General features: G+C 30.2%; 1 protein-coding gene across 9 annotated transcripts in view; it reads right to left on the bottom strand.

Moving 5' to 3' along the window:
• The window catches only part of LOC126744524 (tyrosine-protein phosphatase Lar), a 1,889,525-nt gene that overhangs the window by 75,971 nt on the left and 1,791,360 nt on the right, over positions 1–22,194 (bottom strand). For all 9 annotated transcript variants that reach the window (XM_050451972.1, XM_050451980.1, XM_050451999.1 and 6 more), the window contains 2 exons: positions 13,850–14,125; positions 10,363–10,647 (listed from right to left, as the gene is read on the bottom strand). In XM_050451972.1, coding sequence (XP_050307929.1) covers positions 10,363–10,647; positions 13,850–14,125 — 561 coding nt within the window. The remainder of the gene's footprint in view (positions 1–10,362; positions 10,648–13,849; positions 14,126–22,194) is intronic.

The raw sequence follows: 22,194 nt of genomic DNA, 5'->3' as shown, positions 1-22,194 counted from the left end.
CCTTAAACTCGGGTTAGCCAAAGTATTCTACTATTTTTCAGCAGTTCCAGTTTTACCGAAAATGGTTTTTTTCGGAAAACTTTCTCATTTTTAATGAGGCATCCAGTATATGCCATAAATATTTTAAAATCATGGTCAAAAAAATATTCATTGCTTTAGCGGCAAATATTACCATTTTAAATGTTATAAGCAAACCAATTAAAAATGGTATATAAAGGAATATCCACATAAAGCCAAATGATATATACGCATGAATAAAATGTAAGCTACTGAAAAGGAAACATTTTGAAAAGTATGAAATGCACCAAATTATAAATTATGCTATTAAAAAGTAAGCAGGTATTAATTTATTTACAGTAGCACAAAAAACATTTCATATTTAACACTTGCGATATTTTTTTTTTGGAGAACAAATTTTTGGAATATTATATAGTTATTTTTATTATAATGAGTAAAAAGATAATAAATATCCCATAAAATAGAAAAGATATGGCAATTTTTTATTAAACCTGAATTAACTAAAACCAACTAAATATTTACTTTGATCTAAGTTTTATATGGATACATGCTAAATATTAAAATTTCTCGCTCTTTAGGTAAATAACTTACTTGGAACACCCCGTACAACTGCTATAGACGCTTTCCAGTATATTTAAGTTTTCATAAATATTTTTATTCCAAAAAAGGGTGCATATTTTAAAAGTCATGGATGGTCATAGGGAAAAATTACTGAAAAACTCCGAATCGTCAAATAAAGGTTTTTTTTTTATAAAAACTCAAAAAATAAATAAAGAATAACAGAATATATGCTCTATTTATTCATAAAAAAATCAAAGATAATATTTTTTGTTTTAAACTTTGTTTATAATTGAAAGCTCATAATAGGGATATTCCTAATACTTACTAGCACCTCCAAAAGAAAAGTCAGCTAAAAGAGCATTAAAATATTAGATTGATAGTATTGTAGAATGTGTAAAACATTCATTATTTAAATTTGTCAAAAATATAACAACATACATTCAAGGAAAAAATATAAAAAAATCATTATTTTGTCTATAATCCATAACGCAGAAATCCCATTCTGGGATTTTGTTATGTTATAAAACATTTCCTTATACAAAATTTCTGTGATAGTTAAAAGACGGGTTTATAATATATATTTATCATATTTAATTTGCATTTGTTATATTTTCGTTAATTTTACATACAGGGTGTTAATTAAGTATATAGAATAGATTTGAAAAAGCGATTCTTTAAGTAATTTTAAGATAAAAAGTTCGAATAAAAATGCATCCACAAAGGATTCATTTACGAGATACAGGGTATTTAACTAACTTAAATTTAACTTCTTAATAATTACTTAAACTTAATAAAGAAATGGTTTTCCGTGAATATCGTAATTATACTTTACCCAATTTACAACAAATATGGGTAAAGTATATTCGCCGTATAATTTATTCTAGTAAGGTATTGTTTTACTCTCATCTATTTTTTTTTAATTCAGTGGCGTCCCGAGCAATACATAGGAATACACTTTTGGCTAAATAAAATTGCACGCCATTGACTTTTGTAATTTTTTCAACTCTATTTGGATAATTTAATCAAAACACACTTTTTTATGTTTTATTTTTTTTATCTTGCAATGTTTTAAGAACAAATATCCCTAGACCATACAAAAAACATAAAAGTTTTTTTAGAAATGTTTTTTAAATATTTTTATTAACAATTATAAGCAAAAAAAAGCACTAAAGTAGAAACATAAAGTAACCAATTTTATAAAATTAGGTATTAGAAATGGCTCCCTTGGGCCTCAATACAACCGTATAGCCGCCGCATCAGCAAATTGTAAACTCTTCTAAAAATTAATGATTTTATTTCGTAGATCCTCTTCACTTTAATGGTTCTTTTATATACCGACGCTTTAAAGTATCCCCAGAAAAAAATATTAAGGAATCCATGTCTGGTGAGCGAGCGGGTCAGAGTTATATGCCTGCTCTCACAATCCAGCAATTATGATAATTTGTATCTAAAAATTGCCACGCCACTGTACAAAAGTGTAGTCGGATTCCGTTGTGAATGTATCACATCAAAAATGTTTTTATGACTGAAAGTTTTTTAAAAGTCCAGGTAAAACAAACTTTATAAACCTTGGAATTCTTCTCCATTAAATCTAGGTAAAAAAAATGTATGCCAATAAGATGGTCACCGATAATTCTAACCCAGATATTGAGAGAAAAAAATATTTTCTATTATACATCAGTAAACAATATCAGTAACATGGTTAATATTCAATTTTTCAGATGTTTTCCGAGCGCTGTTTTAGGATTTTCTTCAATTCCATTTAAAACAGCTTCTCTAATTTGAACTGTACGTACCGCCACATGCCTCCAGACACCGAACATAAACTAGAATCTTGTTCTTTTTACTGTGCTCCAGATTACAACCGTTAATCTTTAAAGTGGCCCGTTTTCGAAACTCGAGCATAGAGATCTAAAAAAGTTTTTTCGTTAGGTATTATACACTAAGGAAATTATTCTCCATAAATGCGTCTTCTCATGTGCTATTCCATAAAAAATGCATATCTGCCATTCCTTGACCATCACCTTAAGTCGATGTTATTTATACCGACTTCCAAAAAGCCTTTGATCGGATAGATCACTATATTTTGCTGCATAAATTAACTTAGTAGGGTTTTTCAAGGAGATTATTTAATTTATTCCATTTCTACTTGATTGGTAGATCTCAATATGTCGAATATGAGGGCTTTAAATCGAAACTTTTTATCGTAACGTCGAGTGTGCCACAGGGCTCGAACCTGGGCCCGCTCCTATTTAGTTTTTTTTATAAATGATTTGATTAAGTAACTTACTTGTCATAGGCTGGCTTTTGCCGATGATTTGAAGGTATATTTAAATGAATATGGTTTGGAGGATTGTGTTTTTCTTCAGAACTGCCTAAATACATTGGAACTATGGTGCAGGTTAGATTTGAATGTGGCTAAATGTAGTGTAGTCAGTTACTCTAGATCAAAAACACCCTTCAATTTTGATTACTTTATTAACGATACTATTTTGAGTAGATTAGAGCAAATTACTGATCTTGGTATCACTTTTGACTCTGAATTTACATTCGTTCCACACCTCAACAACATAGTCAGGTCAGCCCTGAGAAGGCTTGGGTTCATAATTAGATGTTATCAGACTTTTACTTTGGAATCTACATTAAGACTGCTTTTCTGTTGCTTTGTGAGATCAAAACTGGAGTTTGGCTGCATTATATGGAATTCACTCTATCAGAATCATGTTGGTCTTCACAGTGGCGTGCAGTGGCATTAAGAGTAGGGTAGGAACTAGGTAATAAGGTAGCATAATTTTTTTAAATGTACTTACCATTAGAAAATCGTCGAGAAGAATCGTTTTCTTGATGAAGTGGAACATTGTCTTTATTTACACAAATTTATTTAAAAATTTCTGACTAACTGAGAAACAGAAACTATCATTTTTTATAAATTAGTTCAATACGACGATTTTTCACCAAAAATTCATTGATAACATCATCATAAAAAGTCGATTTACGTTCGACTTTTTCTCCAAGGAAATGATTGATAAACTGCTAAGCCGTTCTTGTCCTTGAGTATTACATAAATACGTGTGGATGCGTTTTAATCCAGAGAATGAACGTTCTGCAGATGCCGAGCTAGCGGGTATTGTTACGATTAATTTTGCTGATTTGACTAATTGAGGGAACACTTTTCACAATTTTTTTTTCCTGGCAAAACCGTATGACTTCATAAGCATTCATGCCTTTGAATTCTGATAATGAATACAAACAATTATGCTCATTTTTCAATCTCTCAAAATCAAACTTTTGTCCGTATTTCAATTTTAATCCATTGAATATTTTATCTGGAAATTTATTTCTAAAAGTTTCGAAACAATCAGAATCCAAAAGACAGAAAAAATCTAATAGTCTAATTTCCCTGTAGCGATCATCAATTTCGCTTTTGATGTTGTCAACTATTTCTCTGAAAATTTGCCTGTAATGCGTTTTAACATCATCCATATTTCGTTTTCTTCGAGGTTCGCCATAAGAATTCGCACATTTACTATATATTTTTTTTCGAATTCTATGAAGAAATTCTCCAAAAATGCTTTGAAACTCTAATTTTTTTTAATACAATAGCCAATATCAGATAGTTTCGACTGTATTATATTATACAGTACATCTGTCTGAACAAATATTTGAAAATTTCCAAAAAATCATTGAATTCAAAATCTTCTTAAATACATTCTAGCTGCCGAAAGATTCTCCCCATCCCAGTTTGATTGATTTTCAAACATATCATTAAATAGGTTTTTCAAATTAAAAAGTTCACTGAAAATTACGTTTACAGTTCTGGAGTTATAGGCCCATCGAGTCTGTACTACACGTGGTAATTTTTTAGAACAAAATCTAATTTAATTAATTTCGTTCGGTTGTCGCGTATAAGCGCTATAATAGGTGCTGCCTTCGCATCTCCATATATTTTTCATATCAAGGCAATGTCCACCTTACGAAGCCCGCATATGGGCCACCTACATGGGGAATAGCAAGTGCGCTTAAAAGCAAGATTGCCCTATTTTGGATTCCTGGAAATGTTTGCGTTTGCTTTATAATGCAGATGAAAATTATATTTGATATTTTTGATAAAAGGAAGAAGTGAATATTATATTGTAATTTATTTCTTTAATTTTACATATATTGCTAGGGTAGGCAATGCCTTTTTGCCTACATTGTTTGCACGCCACTGGGTCTTCAAGTTTTTGGCCTTCAGGCAGGATGGCATATATCCAGTTAGGGTGTTTGATCATCGGCAACTATTGGAACACTTCAATCTACATCCATTACATCTCAGAAGAATGATCTTCTCTGTAAAATTCCTGCATGGGTTACTGAATGGATTCATTGATAGTCCTGTACTTCTTTCTGGTGTACGTTTCATGGTGCCTAGGCTTAATGCAAGACATCCCCTAACATTATTTCTGCCAAGACCTCATACTAAGATACATACAATATGCGCTATATTTGATCGGATCTGTCACATGTGTGATATAAATTTCTCTCCGGTTCATGTGATTGTCGATATCTTGGTGGATCATTACTCTCGGGATTAAGACCCATGTGTTTAAGTTATAGTTAGTTGGTATATTGCAGTTAATTTAATTTAATTTTGTTGAATATGTGATTATCTTATTACACTTTTATAATTGGGTTTTTATATCATATTAATAGTTATTTGTTCTAGTTTTTTGGATAACTTTTGAGATTGTGACTTTACTTTTTTTCTCTTCTTTTCTTTTCATTAATTCTTTTAGGTTTGTTTTGTGTGTTTTTCTTCCTTTAAACTATATTTTTCATTGTTTTGCAACTGTTTCCTGTTATTGGGCAAGTTGCCTGTTGGAAATAAAGGCTTATTATTATTATTAATATTATTATTATTCCACTATCAGCAAATTCAACCGTTCTGGGCAAAAAATAACCCAAAAAAAACAACAAAAGCTAACAATGTTAACAACAACTAATGTCAACAAGAATAGGTAGAAAACAACTGTCAAGTTGTTTACTAAGTGTTGCAATCACTGTTGATTATTATCTACTAAATATTTCTTAATTATTTAAGTAAAAACCGTCAGTATAAGTATTAATGTATTGCAATTTTTTTTGGCTTTGCATACATAACATTCAGCTACTACCTCAAAAGAATCTAAATCCAGTATGTATGTATATGATGTATGTTGTATATTATCTACTGTACTACTCTATTTAATTTGTTACAGCATGATATTTAGTCTCGGACTTGAGACAAACAAAGCAACAGTTACATAATTACAGAACTTAGCAACATTTAACAATAAACAACAGGTTGTGCGCAAGTTTGGTCAACTTTATATTTGTTATTAAATGTTTTAAGTTCTATAATTATGTAACAGTTGCCTTGTTTGCGTGTTTGTTTGGATTCTAGCCAACTAAAGAAATCTCAAATCCGAGACGAAACACAAACAGAAAGTGAGGCTGTATGTTTTGGCGTCAAGGGAACTTATATACGTTGACAACTTACAACAACTGTCACTGAACCGATCGGGAAGATAAGGACTGTTGCATAAGGGAAAACATATAGGAGAACTCAATAAAGCTTTCGTGCTGCCAGTTGTAAAAATTTAAGTAATAAATGGTTAACTCTTCTGTCTTCCTTAGATATTTACTAAATTACATTCGTAAATCGGTAGCAGATTCAATTTTCCGAGTTCTTGGTTCAGAAAAGTGAAGGCCCCCCCTTGGTTTGACTATCATCTAAATCAAATATTTTGGATGCATCTGCTTAAACACTCCCTATATCTGTATAAATCCTTGGTGCAGGTATAGGACCTCTTTAATTATTATATTATTATTATATTTTGGATTTTATGAGTAGGCAGGTATTCAAATGTTAATATCCAAAATAATATTTTTATAGTCACTTTTGAAGAAAGGTAAGATTTGGTGTTTGACAATCTCAGAGTGAAAAAGCGAAATTTCCGTAAATGCTTCAGCTAGCGGTAGTGAGTTTTTATGGTTCTGCTTATTTATTAAGACTTCGATTGGAAAACTATCACTTCATTCGTTAAAAAAAATCGTTGCTTAAATAAACATCATTAAAATAAACTTTTCTGCTAGATACACCATTCCTAGATACAAGGGTTGCTCTCTAATTTCTGCTAAAAGTGCCTGCGTAGTAACATAGAAAAAGCTTTGGTTATAATTATCAATGCTTTATATTGCAAAGGATTTATTTTTAAAAGTCTGTGTCTTTGTTGCTCACTCATAGAATGGATCCAACATCTATCCGCTCCCCAATGGTGTTTTATAGGCTCCGTTAAAAGATTAAGACTTTCTCAGCCCTAACTATAATACCGTTGATATACTGTTCTCATGGTAATTGTTGGAGTCAATTCTAAACCATTAATGTTAAAGTAATGCAATTTACTTCAGTGTTTATTTAAATATACTGTTATTGTTACATCCTTGTCGATAAGAAAATTATAAAAGATACAATTTTCTCATACTTTTTGTGAGGTTTAGAGATATTCATATACGCAATTAAGTACATTTAAGTTTTCTTCTCAAAAACTAAGCAAGATAAGGTGAAATGAAAAAGACAAAAAAAGGTGTGCTTTTAACTGGTTTATCTAAAAAAAATAAAAATATCCATAAAAGTCAGTGGCGTACATTTTTCTAGTCAAAAATAGTGGTTAAGGGGCCGCTAAGGATGCCAATGGAGTTAAAAAATTTAAGAAAACTAAAACCAAATTATAACAACATTCAATAAAGGATATTTAAGATTTTCAAGAAAAGCATTTTTTTCTTTAAGTTTAACACCCCCTGAGTCTGGTAAACATATAGACACATGCTTATTTAAGCTTTTTCTCTTAAATTTATTAAAAAAATCGCCTATCAAATTTGTTGTGTATATTTAATTAACACCTTGTGTAAACAAGTAATGAAACAACAAATATCGTGTAAAACAAAAGTGAAGAATAAAGAGGTGAAAACCATTGCTATACAATAGGGTTCTCTAAACAGTCTACCACAGACATTTGTGCTGAAACAACTATACTAGTGGTGGCCTAAACACTGAGTACCCTACAAAACTTACATTAGTCAAAAATCGCAAAATCCATAGTCTCGATTAATTTTACGTGGTTGCATGAAAATGGTAAAGCACTTTAAGAACTGTAACTAAATTATATTTTAAAATATTTCTTAAACTCTTTTATAACACATTTTCATTTCTACACCTATACATTATATTTAAAAGTAGAGTTATTGGTAAGTTAAAGAAATTACAACTGTAAATTTTAAAAACATATTTTCACAGAAAAATTTATGAAATGAGTATTTAATGAAAAATCTAAATATAGGAATACAAACAAAGAATATATTAAAGCTAGTTTTATAAAGTTCTCCAGCTAGACAGCGAGTAGAATCTGAAGGTTAAATATAAAATCTCAATATCATAACCAACTCCATCTTTATCATGTGGAAATACAATTGAATTTACCGCCACCTACCGAGAGAACTTTAGGCCTGAATATGGCGAAGGCCAACGTAGAGGTTCTATAGGTAAAATCCGTTATAATATTCTCAAATTCTATTTTACGAGAAGGATTCAATAAAATTGACTTTGATTAGTATTGATTATTTGTTAAGTTAATCTATAGCAGCAAGGGCAAACGTAAGCTTGGAACAACCTCTTTTTAGTTTCCGACGGATCATCGAGTATCTAAGCTTTACCGATAGGCAATAGGATGGAGGATTCCATTTTTCCTACTCTAATACCCAATAGAAATACCAAATATGGAAGGAAGATTTAATATTTAAGGCATTAATTAGAATTTATGAGGCGAGTTATTAAATAAAATTTTGTATAAGAAGTTTCGCTACAATTATTTATTTTGTTTGAATTATGGTCCAAAGCTTAACAAATCCATTCTAAAAGAAGTAGAATTACAATTAGAATATTAGATAGTCAATGGAAACTTAATTTTAACTTGATAACAAACATCACAAACAATGCATGAATAAAAAAGAACTAAAAAGAATTATTTCAAAAAATAAAAAGTAATCAGAAAATTCCTCAAAAGGCCAATTTCAAGTATCCTGGCCAGATATTACATCAACAGAACCTCGAATAAGCTTACAACTTGCATTGCAGATGTTCTCTACCTCCCTCCATTTATAAGCGTATTAATAAGCAAAAAGGCTCTAGACGAGAAAAAGAAATATCCAGAATTCGAAAAGTTCGATTAACTTCCAATTTTATTTCACTAGGCAGTTCGGAGATAAAACTTAAATTAGTAAAATAATGGATTAAAAATTCCTTAACCAAACAGACCTTAATTATTTTAGGTACCAAAAAATTAAGCAAGAGAATCAAAGCTATAAATTATAAGAAGAACTAGTCAATGGGACTTGATTTGTGACTTGATCACCAATTTAAAATACTAATAAAAATACTAAAAGAAGAAATTGCCAGAAAATCGCTTCAAAAGACTTCTGAAAGCAGTAGATTATATATCATAATCTGGTAACAAGCTGAAAAATGGCGGGCATTCCCTTATCGCCATACTGATTAATTATTAAGAGAATTAGTCGTATAATTGCAACGACGCTATTTATTATTGGATCTACAGCCATACATATTTATAAACAAGTGAAAGACCTCTATAAGAATTACTTAAAACGGTTTACAATACGCAAACTTGATAACCAGTTCAGACCAAGTGTTTAAAACAGTGTTTTTTCTGATAGCGACCGTAGGAAGAAAATCAATTCAAGCTTCAGGCCTGCCAGTCTAACTCTCGATATTTGAAAATAAAGTGTAATTTCTTCTGTGAGTTATACGAAAGTGAAAGATGGTAATACTATCTGAAAAGTAGTAAAAATTTGATAGATGAATAGGCCAAAGAAAGAGAAAATACGGTAAAGAAATTACAAACACAACTTTATTTTACAGCAGCGATAAGAAAATTCGAACAAAATGCGGTAAAGAAATTACAAACACAACTTTATTTTACAGCAGCGATAAGAAAATTCGAACAAAATGCTTAGTAATAACTAATCACAAAATAATTATAAAAAAAGTCGTACTAGTGAAGGGAATAATAAAGTAGAGTTCATTTTGAGTCATGGTCTATAAATAACTAAATAAAGATAAAAGGTTTGCAGTAGTAAACAGAGAGATCTATTCTCTGGCTTAATAGAAACAAAATAATGAAGAACAAATTAACAACCTTAATTCAAATTTAAAATGATAAAAGGGATTCAAAGTTCTCCTAAAATGAAATATACTTTAATCACGTGTTATTGGTTTGAGTTTATTAGCAAAATTAACGCAAGTTGCATCGAATTTCCCAGAGTTAATTAATGCAAAACATCACCAATAAATAGATTTATAAACTTTGTATGTAATCCACTCGCTGTATTAATCGAACAGATCAAAATTAGTTTACACGGAATAATCAAAAATTAATTTATGCAGAATATTAATAATGTAACCTACATGAACTAAATAGGTGGTCTACCGAGAATATTAGTCATATTGATAAAATATTAATTTCCCGCAGTCCATCGAAGTGTTACATAGATAAATAGTAAGTAAGTAATGTCTAATTAGAGAAGCCAATAAAAGAAATTTGAATATGATGTTAGGCAATTTATTTGCAGTTAGATGTTATGTTGTCTCAAATAGTACTTAGAAAGGAAATACCTTATCCAAAATATAATTCAGTTGCAATTTCTTTAACTCTTTTAAGTTTCTTCAATTCGTGATCACAATCAACTTACCCGTTTCACCTGTAGTGACAACCGCAGGTGCACTAGGAGGCCCTCTTCCAATATTATTTACAGCAATTACATACATTTCATACTCGGTGTAAGGGCTTAAATTTCTCACAGAGTAGTACATGGTGATAATCCCGCTAATTTCACTGTAGGCTTGATTGGCATATTTTGGTTTAAATTGAATAACGTAGTACTGAAGATCTTCTGGCCCATTGTAGGACCAGGATAGTCTTACTGAGGTGGCGGTGATTTCTGTTACCCTGACGTTTGTTGGTGGTCCCGGTAATGCTGCATAGAAAAAGGAAATTCATGTTTTATATAATCTATTGCATAGCCTAAAAATATATGTATCCTAGAATTTTTTAAATAAAAATTACTATGTTACAAAAGTAACTGAATCATAGAGGCTAAATTTTATCGACCTGTAGATTAGCAACCTTTTCCAAATGATATTTTGTTTGTACCAATCAAAAATCGAATCGAATCTCGGAGATATTGCGTTTAACTACCTTATTAAAATTTCTGATACATTACTGTGGTATGTAAGAATGGTGTATTTCAGTTTAAAAACGACCTAGTTATAGTTATATACAAACCTCTACTTTGTTTGTTTATATACTTATATAAACAGGGCAACCCAACTAAAAGGTCAAATCCCTAATGATGATACAATAATCTATACAGGGTGTAAGGCGTTCGAAAAATAGACGAAGATATTTCAATAAACATGGGTCCGGAAATGCACAGTTTTAAGATACAGGGTGATAAAATTTTTTAAAAAATATTAATTTTTTATTAATATTAACTATTTTTCTAGGAGAACTGATACTTGTCAATGTCAAATCTTTATGCAGAAATGATTTTTTGTTTTCCAAGGCACCTGCGATTTTTTTACCAAAAATTAATAAACCAATTTTGTCCAGTGGCATGCAATAAAACGGTTTTTTTTTTGTCGGAAACGAAGTGAGATACGAAAAAAATACAAGAGGCAAAATATTTGTATTTTTAAATGCTTAATCAAATAACAAATACTAAAGTTTAAAAAAAAGCAGTGGCGTACATTTTTTGCCAATAATATTTGCTAAGATGTCTCCCGGGAGGTTACTGGACCTTATAATTTTAATCTAATTAGGGCTAAATTAGCCTCTTAATACAACAAGTAATATTGCCAAATTTCAAAAGAATCAAGTAAATATTTTTTTTAATATTAATAAAAAAATTATATTAAAAAAAAAGTTTATCATCCTGTATCTTGAAAACTGTGCATTTTCGGACTCACGTTTATAGAAACTTTTTCTTTTTTTTTACAAGGAATCACCCATTGAAATATCTCCGTCTATTTTTCGAACACCCTATATAGTATCTAATCATTTTTTTAAATCATCTAGTATGTTTAAGAAAAAAATTACTCATCATAGCAAATTAGTTTTTACTCTATCTTAAATATTCATATAAACTGTTTTGCTTTTTTATTATTGACAGACTTGTTTTTAATTTTAAGGTCTTGTAATTATGGGAACTATATTGATTTTTATTTTCACAATATAAATCATCTTTATTACTCTCTCAAGAACTTTATTGTAAGTTCAAATTCACAACGATTGAAGATAGGTATAAAATTTATACCTATGGTATAAGTGCAACGGAATATCTTATTTTCGAATCACCCTGTAATGTACGACTAGAGAACATGAAAAGACTTAGGTACATTAGATACATAAATAAATCAAAATTTATGGATCCAAATGTTTTTCCAAAAATATATGAGAAAAGTCACAAATAAGGGTATGACCTATTCGTTGGGCTATTCTGTGAATATTCAAAGTACAAAACCTCCCCTAGTTAAATGTTCGAAGTGGGGTTAAGTTTCACATGATTTTAGAACCCTTTACATTTTTTTAAAGCTCTATAGCATCTAAGGATCGATGCAGATACACATCTAGGATTTGAGTTGATTGTTAAATCTTAATATTGGTGAAATATTAACTTTTTAGAGTCTATAGTTCAAATATTTAAAAAAATCTTCAACATATTTAAAGTTTTACTATTTATAAGAATCTATTTTTTATGACTTTTGTAGATCTAGAAATATATTAATTAATAATATATCCTGATAGAACCATCCAGAAGATCCAGAAGCAAACTTATTATAGCTTGGGCTCCAAATTATCATTAACAATCTTTCAAATTTTTAAAGAGATATCATTGCTTAAGTCTCATTATACTCCAGTGTTTTTTGTAACTAGGGGGATAATTTAGCAAATAGTATCATGAATTCAATTTAAAAAGAAAATAAAAACTTTATGCGAGAAAGACTATTTTAAAATGGGGTTTCTTCATATCGTTATGACTATATTTAAAGAACTCTGGAAAGAGTCAACAACTTCTTCTGGTGATCTACTTAAACTCCCTAATAATACCATAGATATAAAAATATAAGCGTAGCATACGTGTATGTATCTGTGATGATGCCTTGACGTTTTTTATCATCTACAGGATAAAATCTAGAACAGATAAAAACCCGATACACAATTTTAGAAAAATATTCATTTCTGGAAATGTAATACTTTTTAAAATAAAGAAATTGGATAATTGAGGTGATTGTTTGAAAATCGGCTAAATTAAATAAATAAATAATGGCTTTACTTGTACTTTTCAATAGTCTAGCCAAAGGCTAATCTGCTTAACCTATTTAACAAATGTAAGCAAAATTGTCGCTACAATGTCTCTAATTTTATTTTGGTTTGGTTTTATTTTAATAATTTCTTGATTTCGATAAAATTCTGTTATGAAATTTATTTTTCAAAAGTAATTTTTTAATGTTAATATATTAATTATAATCCATAACCCATATGGACATTTTTCTATCAAGTAGTATAATATTTAAGATTTAATTATTCTTGTTATGTATGATTTAATTATTAATATTTTTTCTATACAATTTAATATCGAATTATTTGAATGACCTATTTGAATTGTAATTAAGTTATTTTTCGTTTTATTTCTGGTTTTGGTATAGCCATAACAATTGGTCGCCTAGTTTATCGTTGTCAGAGAGTAACTATTTTATAATCTTAAAAAGTAATTTTTTGATAACGTTTATTAACTTTTTTGCAGTAGTTTCAATAACATAAGGTTTTCCGGATATCTAGTCACCAAAGTTCTATTCAGATATCATTTTCTTATATTTCGATATGAACTAAGTGGATGTCGGATGATCATATGTTTAAAGAAAAACAAATATTCTAAAAATATTGAGATGTCAATATTGACAATAGAAGTGACCAAAAAATGTTTGATAACTTAAGATCTTCATAATTTTTTATTTGATGAAAAAAAATTTAATTTGAAAAAATATTTTAGCAAAGAAATGATCTTTAAGGTAATACACAGCAAATATGGATGATGAAAATATTTATATGCCTGGTGGTCATATCTTTAAAGCCATTCAAAAGTAGTAAATAGAAAAATAATTTATGATAACACTTACATTGTACTTTAACTTGTGCAACAGTCTCAACAATGCCCAAGGCGCTGGCAGCGATACACGTATAATTAGCAGAAGCTTCAATTTTCGTCAGCTCCAAAGTGTTCTTTCCAATGGGCAGCTTATCTTCAGGAGTTAGTTCTTCCGTAGCTCCTTTTCTCCACTTAACAAAGGGCATAGGAGAACCTACCGCCACGCATGTCAAGTTCAGGTCGTCTCCTAGCTTTACTTCACTTAGGGGCGGTGGAGGTCTCGAAAATGAGGGAGGAACTCGACGAACTAGGAAAAACAAATGATAATTCATGCATACAATTTTTAATAATAATTTCTTAAATATTTTATCTTTGATTACTGCATTTCTTACAATTAAATTTTGTCATATCAATTATAGGTGTAGACGATTTCTATGAATAAAGAAAATATAAGAAATGTTCTCCAATCAACAAAACAAAAAATAAATAAAAAATAGTAAAAAATAAACGCCAAGTAACGCAGAAAAATTCTAAAACATTTTAAACGCTGAAAGAGAGTATATTAAGCTAATTATAGTACGATCCTTAAAAAAATAATGTTTTTTTATGCAATTGTTTAAATCTAAAATTTGATTTTTTTCATTGCATTATTGTTTTTCATTTCCGATATTCCTGTTTGATAACTTTTTTTTTAATGCACTTATCTTTAATTTCTTTTAGATATATAGATGCAGATTATACTTTAAAAGCATCAATGTAAAATCCATAGTTATAGTGAAATAAAACTTTCCTAAAATGAAAAAAGTTAATAATATATGGCACATTTAGTTTCATCTCTCTGAAAAGAATCGAATTTTATTTCTACTCAAAACAACTTTTGTTTATTAAATTTCATCAGTGGTCAAATAGTCCAACAACACATATTCAGCATAAGAAATATATTATCAAGGCTACAGTCGTCTTATAAGGACGACTGACTTTACTAGAACGAACATAGAGCAAAATCGAAGACCATCGTCCAGAAATGTCCTTCTTATTTAAATACGATCTTCTAAATCTTCTAGAACGATGGTCTTCGATTTTCCTCTATGTTCATTTCGCTCCTTTATGTTCTCTAGTAGAGTCGTCCTTCGATAATCATTTACCAAGTTAGTAATAATGGCAACATGCATCAATTTCTTGACAAACATACAACTCCAGATGCAGTTCGCAAACACATCGATTATTGACTATTAAATTTCTTGGTACCCATACCCGAACTGTACATCTGTCAGGACGAAGACAAAAGTGGCATTCATCGCTTAACATTACATCATGCCACTTATTATTCCAGTTGGCTTTTTCATTAAAGTAAAGAAGCCGTTGAGCTTTGTGGGCTGCGATTAACAGAGGGTATCTCATAGGCCTATAGTAACTTAAGCCTGCTTCATTTAATCCGTTTAAGACTGCCAAGGGGTATTAGAAATTCTACTGGCAGCGAAAAGGTCCTGGCTGAGTACCGTGCAGTTTATTTTAGGATCCATCCTAACAGCTTCTCTAACTAATCTTTGGTCCTCCCTAGCATTTGTCAATCGGTTTGTTATCCCTAGGTCAGTTTATGGCAGACCCAGTCTCATCCAATCGGGTATGAAGTCGAAATGATATAATACTTTGGGAGATATTAAACCGATTAGCCACATCGATCTGTCGCGCACCTCCAACAAGCAACCCAATGATTTAATTTGCTTTCTTTACCGTTAAATGACACCAATTCATATTGTCGATAACAGAATAACTACAATATCTCAAACTGTCTCTTAGTAACACATATGCAACTAATTATAAAAATAGTAAGTTTGCTTACGATAATTTTTTAAACTTTAACGACATACCTAATATCTATACTACATTTCTTATAAAAAAAAAATCAAAGAGATAATATGATATTCTTAACTTTTTTCGTTGGAGTTTATACAGAATGAAATATACTTAAATACTCGACTCATTTATACTTGCTTACTATGCAAATTCAAAATCAGTTTTTTTTTTAATTTATTCAAACTATTATTATTACATTTATTCAATAGCATTACCAACTAATTCTTAATATGTAAACTTAGTATTAAGCCTAATTAAACTTATTATTCACAGCAATTTGTAGAATATTGCCTAGAATCTTGCGGCTAAAATATTACTAACAATATACATATTGTAACAATTAAGATTTCAGATATAAAAAATAAGAAATAACAAGAAAAAATATAATGATAAAACAATAAAAATAAATATATAAAATAAAAATGCAGTGAAAATGAGGCGGCAAGATAATGGAAAAAGAAGCGACTATAACAGTAGATAAATAAGTTCATTCATAAATTCAAATATTGAGCAAGAACTGCCTTGATTCAGCTTTAAACTAGTAATATTACATATTAAGCTTTTAACGTTGTTGGGAAGTTTATTACACAAGGTGTGTCAATAATAGGCTAAAAACTTTTGACAAAATGAAGTTGAGATATATAGCACCTTAATAATGGTTTGATGTGAGGATCTTGTTAAATAGTTATGCCTTTCAAAATTAGCCTGATCATTGATTCTTAGTGTATAATTCACTGCATAGTAAACATGCGTATTCCTAATGTTTAGAAGATTATTTTTGTAAAATAAAAGATATGACGGGTACCTAAATTTTTTTAAATGGTATGTTAACAACCAGAAAGCTTTATACAACATTGAGACTACATATAGACTACATACAACATTGCCGTATCTAAGCATCGACAGACTAAGGTATGTTCGGGTAAAGTCCAGTTCAGCGATCTATTAAAATGTTTGATGTGTCGTAATGCCGCCCTAAATAGTCCATGTGCCTATGTCGTATATATTGTCGCATGATATACATGTTTAAAAGACAAAATTTTATATAATTTATCTATGAAATCATTTTAGATATATGTAAAACCTCATGTTTTACACTATTTTTTATTTTTGCTTCGAAAACGTAAATTTTTAGAAAGAAAATAATATCTCCACAGCACACTCTAAGCACTCACACACGTCTCACCTCTTTTTAGCCAGTCTATTAAACAAAGATCAAACAACTGCGTTCTGGCAATTCCTACTTTGGGCTGTGCCCTATCAGATGCCTATGCCTGATGCCCTATCACTGATTTTGAGGATAAGGGGGCGTACCCAGATAAATTTTTGGACTGTTTTTGTATTACTTTCGTCGTGTTTTCAAAGAGATCTTTAAGGATGGGTCTATAAAAATAAAGTCTGCCTCTTCCTCCATTTTCTGGGAAAAAAAACCTTTTTTGCTATGGTAAGAAAAACACTGTTTTTATTAAGAAAACAAGTTTAAAATTTAGTTTTTTACAGTTTTTTGTCAATAATTTATCTTACAGAGACACTATAAAACTAGTTTAATTATTTTTTTCTAAAGTTACTGCTACACTTATTCTGTCCGAAAGAGGCAAGACTACTTCTTTCATAATATACTGGAAGAAAAAAGGCTATTTTACATCTGAGTTGTAATTATTAAAAAAAAATACTGTAAATTTATAATTAATTAAATTTAAAAATTATTTCTGGTACTCGTGTACACTTTTTAAATCTGTTTTAGTATCCATATGCTTCAGTGCGAGATGAAGTTGGAATCCATAGCCGCAACAGAGAAACTGCTAAAGAAAAAAGGCAAAAAACAGAGTCTAGAAAATTGTATTAACTCTTTGGGCCAGATTCAAATGAGTGGTTAAATTTATAAAATTATTTAGTATCCTCGCTGTAATTTTAGGATCCAGTATACTTAAAATGTACTGTTTTGTATAAGATTCTTAGTTTTTAGTATAAGCATTTATTTTTATTAATTTTCATCTAATCTCTCCTATTATGCACAATAACTAAATATGAGGCAAACAAATTAATAAATAATACATTCAGAATGCAAAGTGTGTTTTTAATTTGTACCACCTATTCTCTCATCACTTATTATAAACACCCCACTGATGGCGCTAAAAACTAAACTTATTAAAATTTTTGGTTACTGTTTTTACGTACTTAAATCTTATCTTTAAACTAAATATTATCTTGCTATCACCTATCTTGAATATCTAGCTTTATTAAACTAAACCCAAAAATCCCGAATAATAAAATTTAAAGTACAAATAAATTTTAAGGCCTAACCTGTGCATCTTTTCACGCTTGAGTGGCTGGGACTGAGGTCAGACGTCTAATAAAATAGTACGTGGGCATCTGTAGTCAAATTTTATGAATCAAATGTATAAATTTTTAAAAAAAATGCTTAAATCATTTATTTATTTCATGCAATGATATAATATCGCTTAGAATATTACTTTATGACTCTTTCCACATAAAATTTTGCGATTTAAATATGCATGCCATGTGACAATATAAGCAACACTGGCACACGGACTATTCGCAGCACATCAAAGATTCTAATAGATGTCTGAACTGGACTTTACTCACTTATAATGTAAGGTTCAACTAACATTAACAGTTGAATTTTGTTTAAAAAACTTTATTTTGCTTTTCAATTTCTGGGGTATGATAAAAAATATGTAAATTTTTTGCTTCAATAAGTTTATACAACCTTCTATAAGAGAGAGACTATGTTTAAGTTAAATAAAGGGATGTCCTTTTTTTAGGAAATTTACTCGGATACAAATAGTATTTTAAATTGCCTTTATTTAATTGTAAAAAAATTAGACAGGATGTTTCAAATCTAAGATATGCGTTATTTTGTAAATAGATACCTTATTTTTTAACGACTATTATTAAAGGGTTTAACAAGTTACATATGCGTGCGAAATTTCAATTTTTTACTCCTTGTCATTAAGAAGATATTTAGCTCATCATTAAGCAATTTGAAAAATTAATTCAATTCAATAATTTTTCTTTAATAAATGCTTTAAATGTCAGAATTATACCTTACATTTATATTGTAATAAAAAAGGTATAAAAATAAGAAAGGAAAGTAGCAAAAGTATTCATATTTGTGCGACGAAACTGTTAATCGTTTCACTGTTTGTTCTTCGCCGTTTGTAAAATGCCGTAGTTAATTGAAACATACAAGATCGAAAAACACTTGAAAGAACACCGGGAAAATGGGCAGTTAAAACAAAAAATTATCGTATGGGTGCGCTCAGTGAAGAGGTCAAAATTAATATTCTTCTCTCTCGAAGAAAATTCCCATGTCACCACTAGGAGGATAGTTCGGAAACACAAAATTAGCCAGTCTTCAGTTGCAAGAGTTCTTAAAGCCGAAAAATTTGATCCCTATAAAATAGCAATCTTCCAAGAACTCACCGAAGATGATCCGAATAGAAGACTACAGTTTTGAGAACAACTGATGGATCTACTAGACAGGAATCTACAAATTGATAACGGCAATTTTCTAATAAATTAATATTTATGCTAAATGGTGAGCTAATTCCGAATTTGGATATTTTGTTACCTTGTCCTATAGAAGCTGAAGTCCAGATAGGAACATCTGGGTTTAACAGGCCTCTTTATTTTGCAAGAACTTGTCCTTAAGTACCTAGATGATGTAATTCCAGAGAGAATTGGCAAAAGAGGACCATTTAAATGCCTACCCAGGTCGCCGAATTTAACACCTTCGGACTTTTCTTATGGTGTTACTTGAAGACCAAACTTTTTATGACCAAACCGGCAAACATTGGGAATTTGAAAAAACGAATAAAAAATGAGTGTAAGCTAATTTCCAGCGAAGTAATTAGAAATATTTAAAACGAGTTTCTGACCCATTTACGTTATTGTTAGTTAGTAAAGGGGCAATATTTTAAGCACTTAAACAGTTTAATAATAGTCATTAAAAGAACAGGGTTGCCATTAAGAAAATCGATAACGTTATGTGTGTGTTTTTTACATAAAAATAAAGACAATTTAAAATAGGATACGAGTATTTCAGAAAAAAAATAGTTAGAGATAGTTAGAGACTTGCATTCTATATGATTTTTCTATTTAAATTGACAATATTTTTTACAATAATAGTGAATATCTAATTGTTAACGAAAAATCTCAGATATACTGAGAAACAAATTTGTTTGTGACAAGAAATGTTCTATAATTTACAAATATCAGACAATTTCAAAAATTCTCGATTGCGATTATAGTTTAATATACAACTTTACATTTGGTATATTCAGAAAGATAAAGATTTTCAGTTTATATTGACTTAAAAATAGCTATTGATTTGCAATATTAAATTTAATACTTGTGTCTATTAATTAATATGTGAGCCTATATATTAAAATCATCATATACAAGCAATGGGTAGAATGCATAAAAAGTAGTATATGCTAATGCTTCAAGTATGTACTACATTTCTCAAGTTTATACTACACTAATGAAGCATTTACTACTCTCTGTAGCATATACTACTATGTACGCCATACATAGAAGAAGCTGCTATGCTTTGGAAGTATCTACTAGTTATAGTAATATTTACTACAGTTTAAATGAAGTTGGTGTTTGACAAACTTCGGCCCCAGCAATCAAAGTGTTTTAGTAAAAAATGGCAGTTTTTATGGATGTGCATCGTCAAAAAGTATACAAACAAAGAAGAGAATATAATAATGACGATTTATATCGAAAATTATTTAGGTAATTACCATAAATTTGATAGATTTTTCTATCCCAATCATCTAATCACGCTTTGGTATTTTAGATTTAACAGAGAAAATGTAGAGTGGCTTGGACATTATTTTCTCCAAGATGATAATGAACCGGTGGAAACAAGGGGTGGAGCCCTGTCACCGACTCGGAAAATGGAGGTTTTTTTGAGAAGTTTAGGTGTTTCTAGTAAATTAACTTTGTAATTTGAAAAATCTAAATAACTTTTCTTACAGGAGATCCTGGATTTCAGCAAGGAGTTGGTGTTGATCTAGACGTCAATCAAAGCACTGTTTCCAGAACCTTAGCCACGGTATCTAAAGCAATTTATTCAAAAAGAAACAATTGGATAAAGTTCCCCAACACTAACGAATTGCTTAGTGTTGCTATTAATGAGGGAGCACGTGGTGAGCGAATGCCCAGAGTTATAGGTGGCTGTACCCATGTAAAAATAACAAATTCACGGAGATGAATACGTGAACAGAAAAGGGGTATGCTCAATAAATGTTCAAGCTACTTGTAATGCCCGAGAAATGTTTACAAGTGTGGATGCATCTTGGCCAGGCTCCGTACACGATAGTCGAATTTGGTGAAACTCCATAGTGCATGGAATTATGTATAATAATGTGCACGAAGCAGCTTTATTAGGTGATGAAGGATATGGTGTTGCCCCGTGGTTATTGCCACCATATAAAAATGGAACTACACCAATGCAAGAAAATTATAATTTAATCCATGCAAAGGAACGATGTGTCATAGAGCGCTGCTTTGGTCAGTTAAAACGGCGTTTTCCAATGCTAAAGTATACGTTTAGCCTAAAAACTGAAAACATTGCGGACAAATTGTGAGTTCATTTGTACTTCACAATATAGCTAAATATCTACAAGGTCCATACCATGATTTTGATCGAATTGAGATGGAAGTTCAGCATCCCAATGAACTAATGCCAGAGGGTAATCAAGCACAAATTCGAAATCAAGGTACACAGCGCAGAAATGAAGTTGCTGAGGTTTTATTTCGTAATGATAATTAACATACCTAATAATTTAAGTTATTATTATTATTATTATGATAATTATATACTAAATAGGTAACTTATGAAATGTTCAATATTAAACTAAGTATAAAAAAGTAACAACTAAATAAACTAATTATTTCAATTTTAAGTTTGTGACAAAATATCAAACTATAAAAGAAATAAATGGATACTACACCTCATATTATATTTAAATTATGGGTTCTTACGTAGATTTTATATTCCTGTTAATAATCCAACATGTCCCGCCTAATTAAATGGTCAACTAACTGCCCACCAGCTTTGGCAAAATTTACCAATGCAATCGCGGCCCGTTTCCTGAGCTTCGGCTGAAGACTGTTGAGCTCGAGAAGCAGAAATTTGGGCTTCGGCTGCTTCAATTTGTTTTCGTAGACAGGTCTTTTGTAGTTGAATAGGTCTCCTCCTTATCAGCTGCTTTAAAACCTTTAGGTGTCATGACTTTAACTTGTTTGGAGCCAGATTTAGAACTGAGGAAGTCATCTTCACTGTTTGGGAAGGAAACATCAATCTCATTGCTTCCACCGGCCTGACATGCACCTGGTACTCTGTGTAAAACTAGGTTTTCTCCTACTTTCCATAAGTCGTAGAATTTTTTTTGCCATTCCGTCAGTACAATTCTTTTATTTCCAGTTTTTTTCAAGTCAACTATTTCATTTATTAACCTTTTTCAAAATTTGTTTTGTGTCTAG

The sequence above is a fragment of the Anthonomus grandis genome, chromosome 1, assembly GCF_022605725.1.
Source record: "Anthonomus grandis grandis chromosome 1, icAntGran1.3, whole genome shotgun sequence".
Taxonomy (NCBI): domain Eukaryota; kingdom Metazoa; phylum Arthropoda; class Insecta; order Coleoptera; family Curculionidae; genus Anthonomus; species Anthonomus grandis.
The sequence above is the reverse complement of the archived record's forward strand: the minus strand, read 5'-3'. Positions and strand labels throughout refer to the sequence as shown.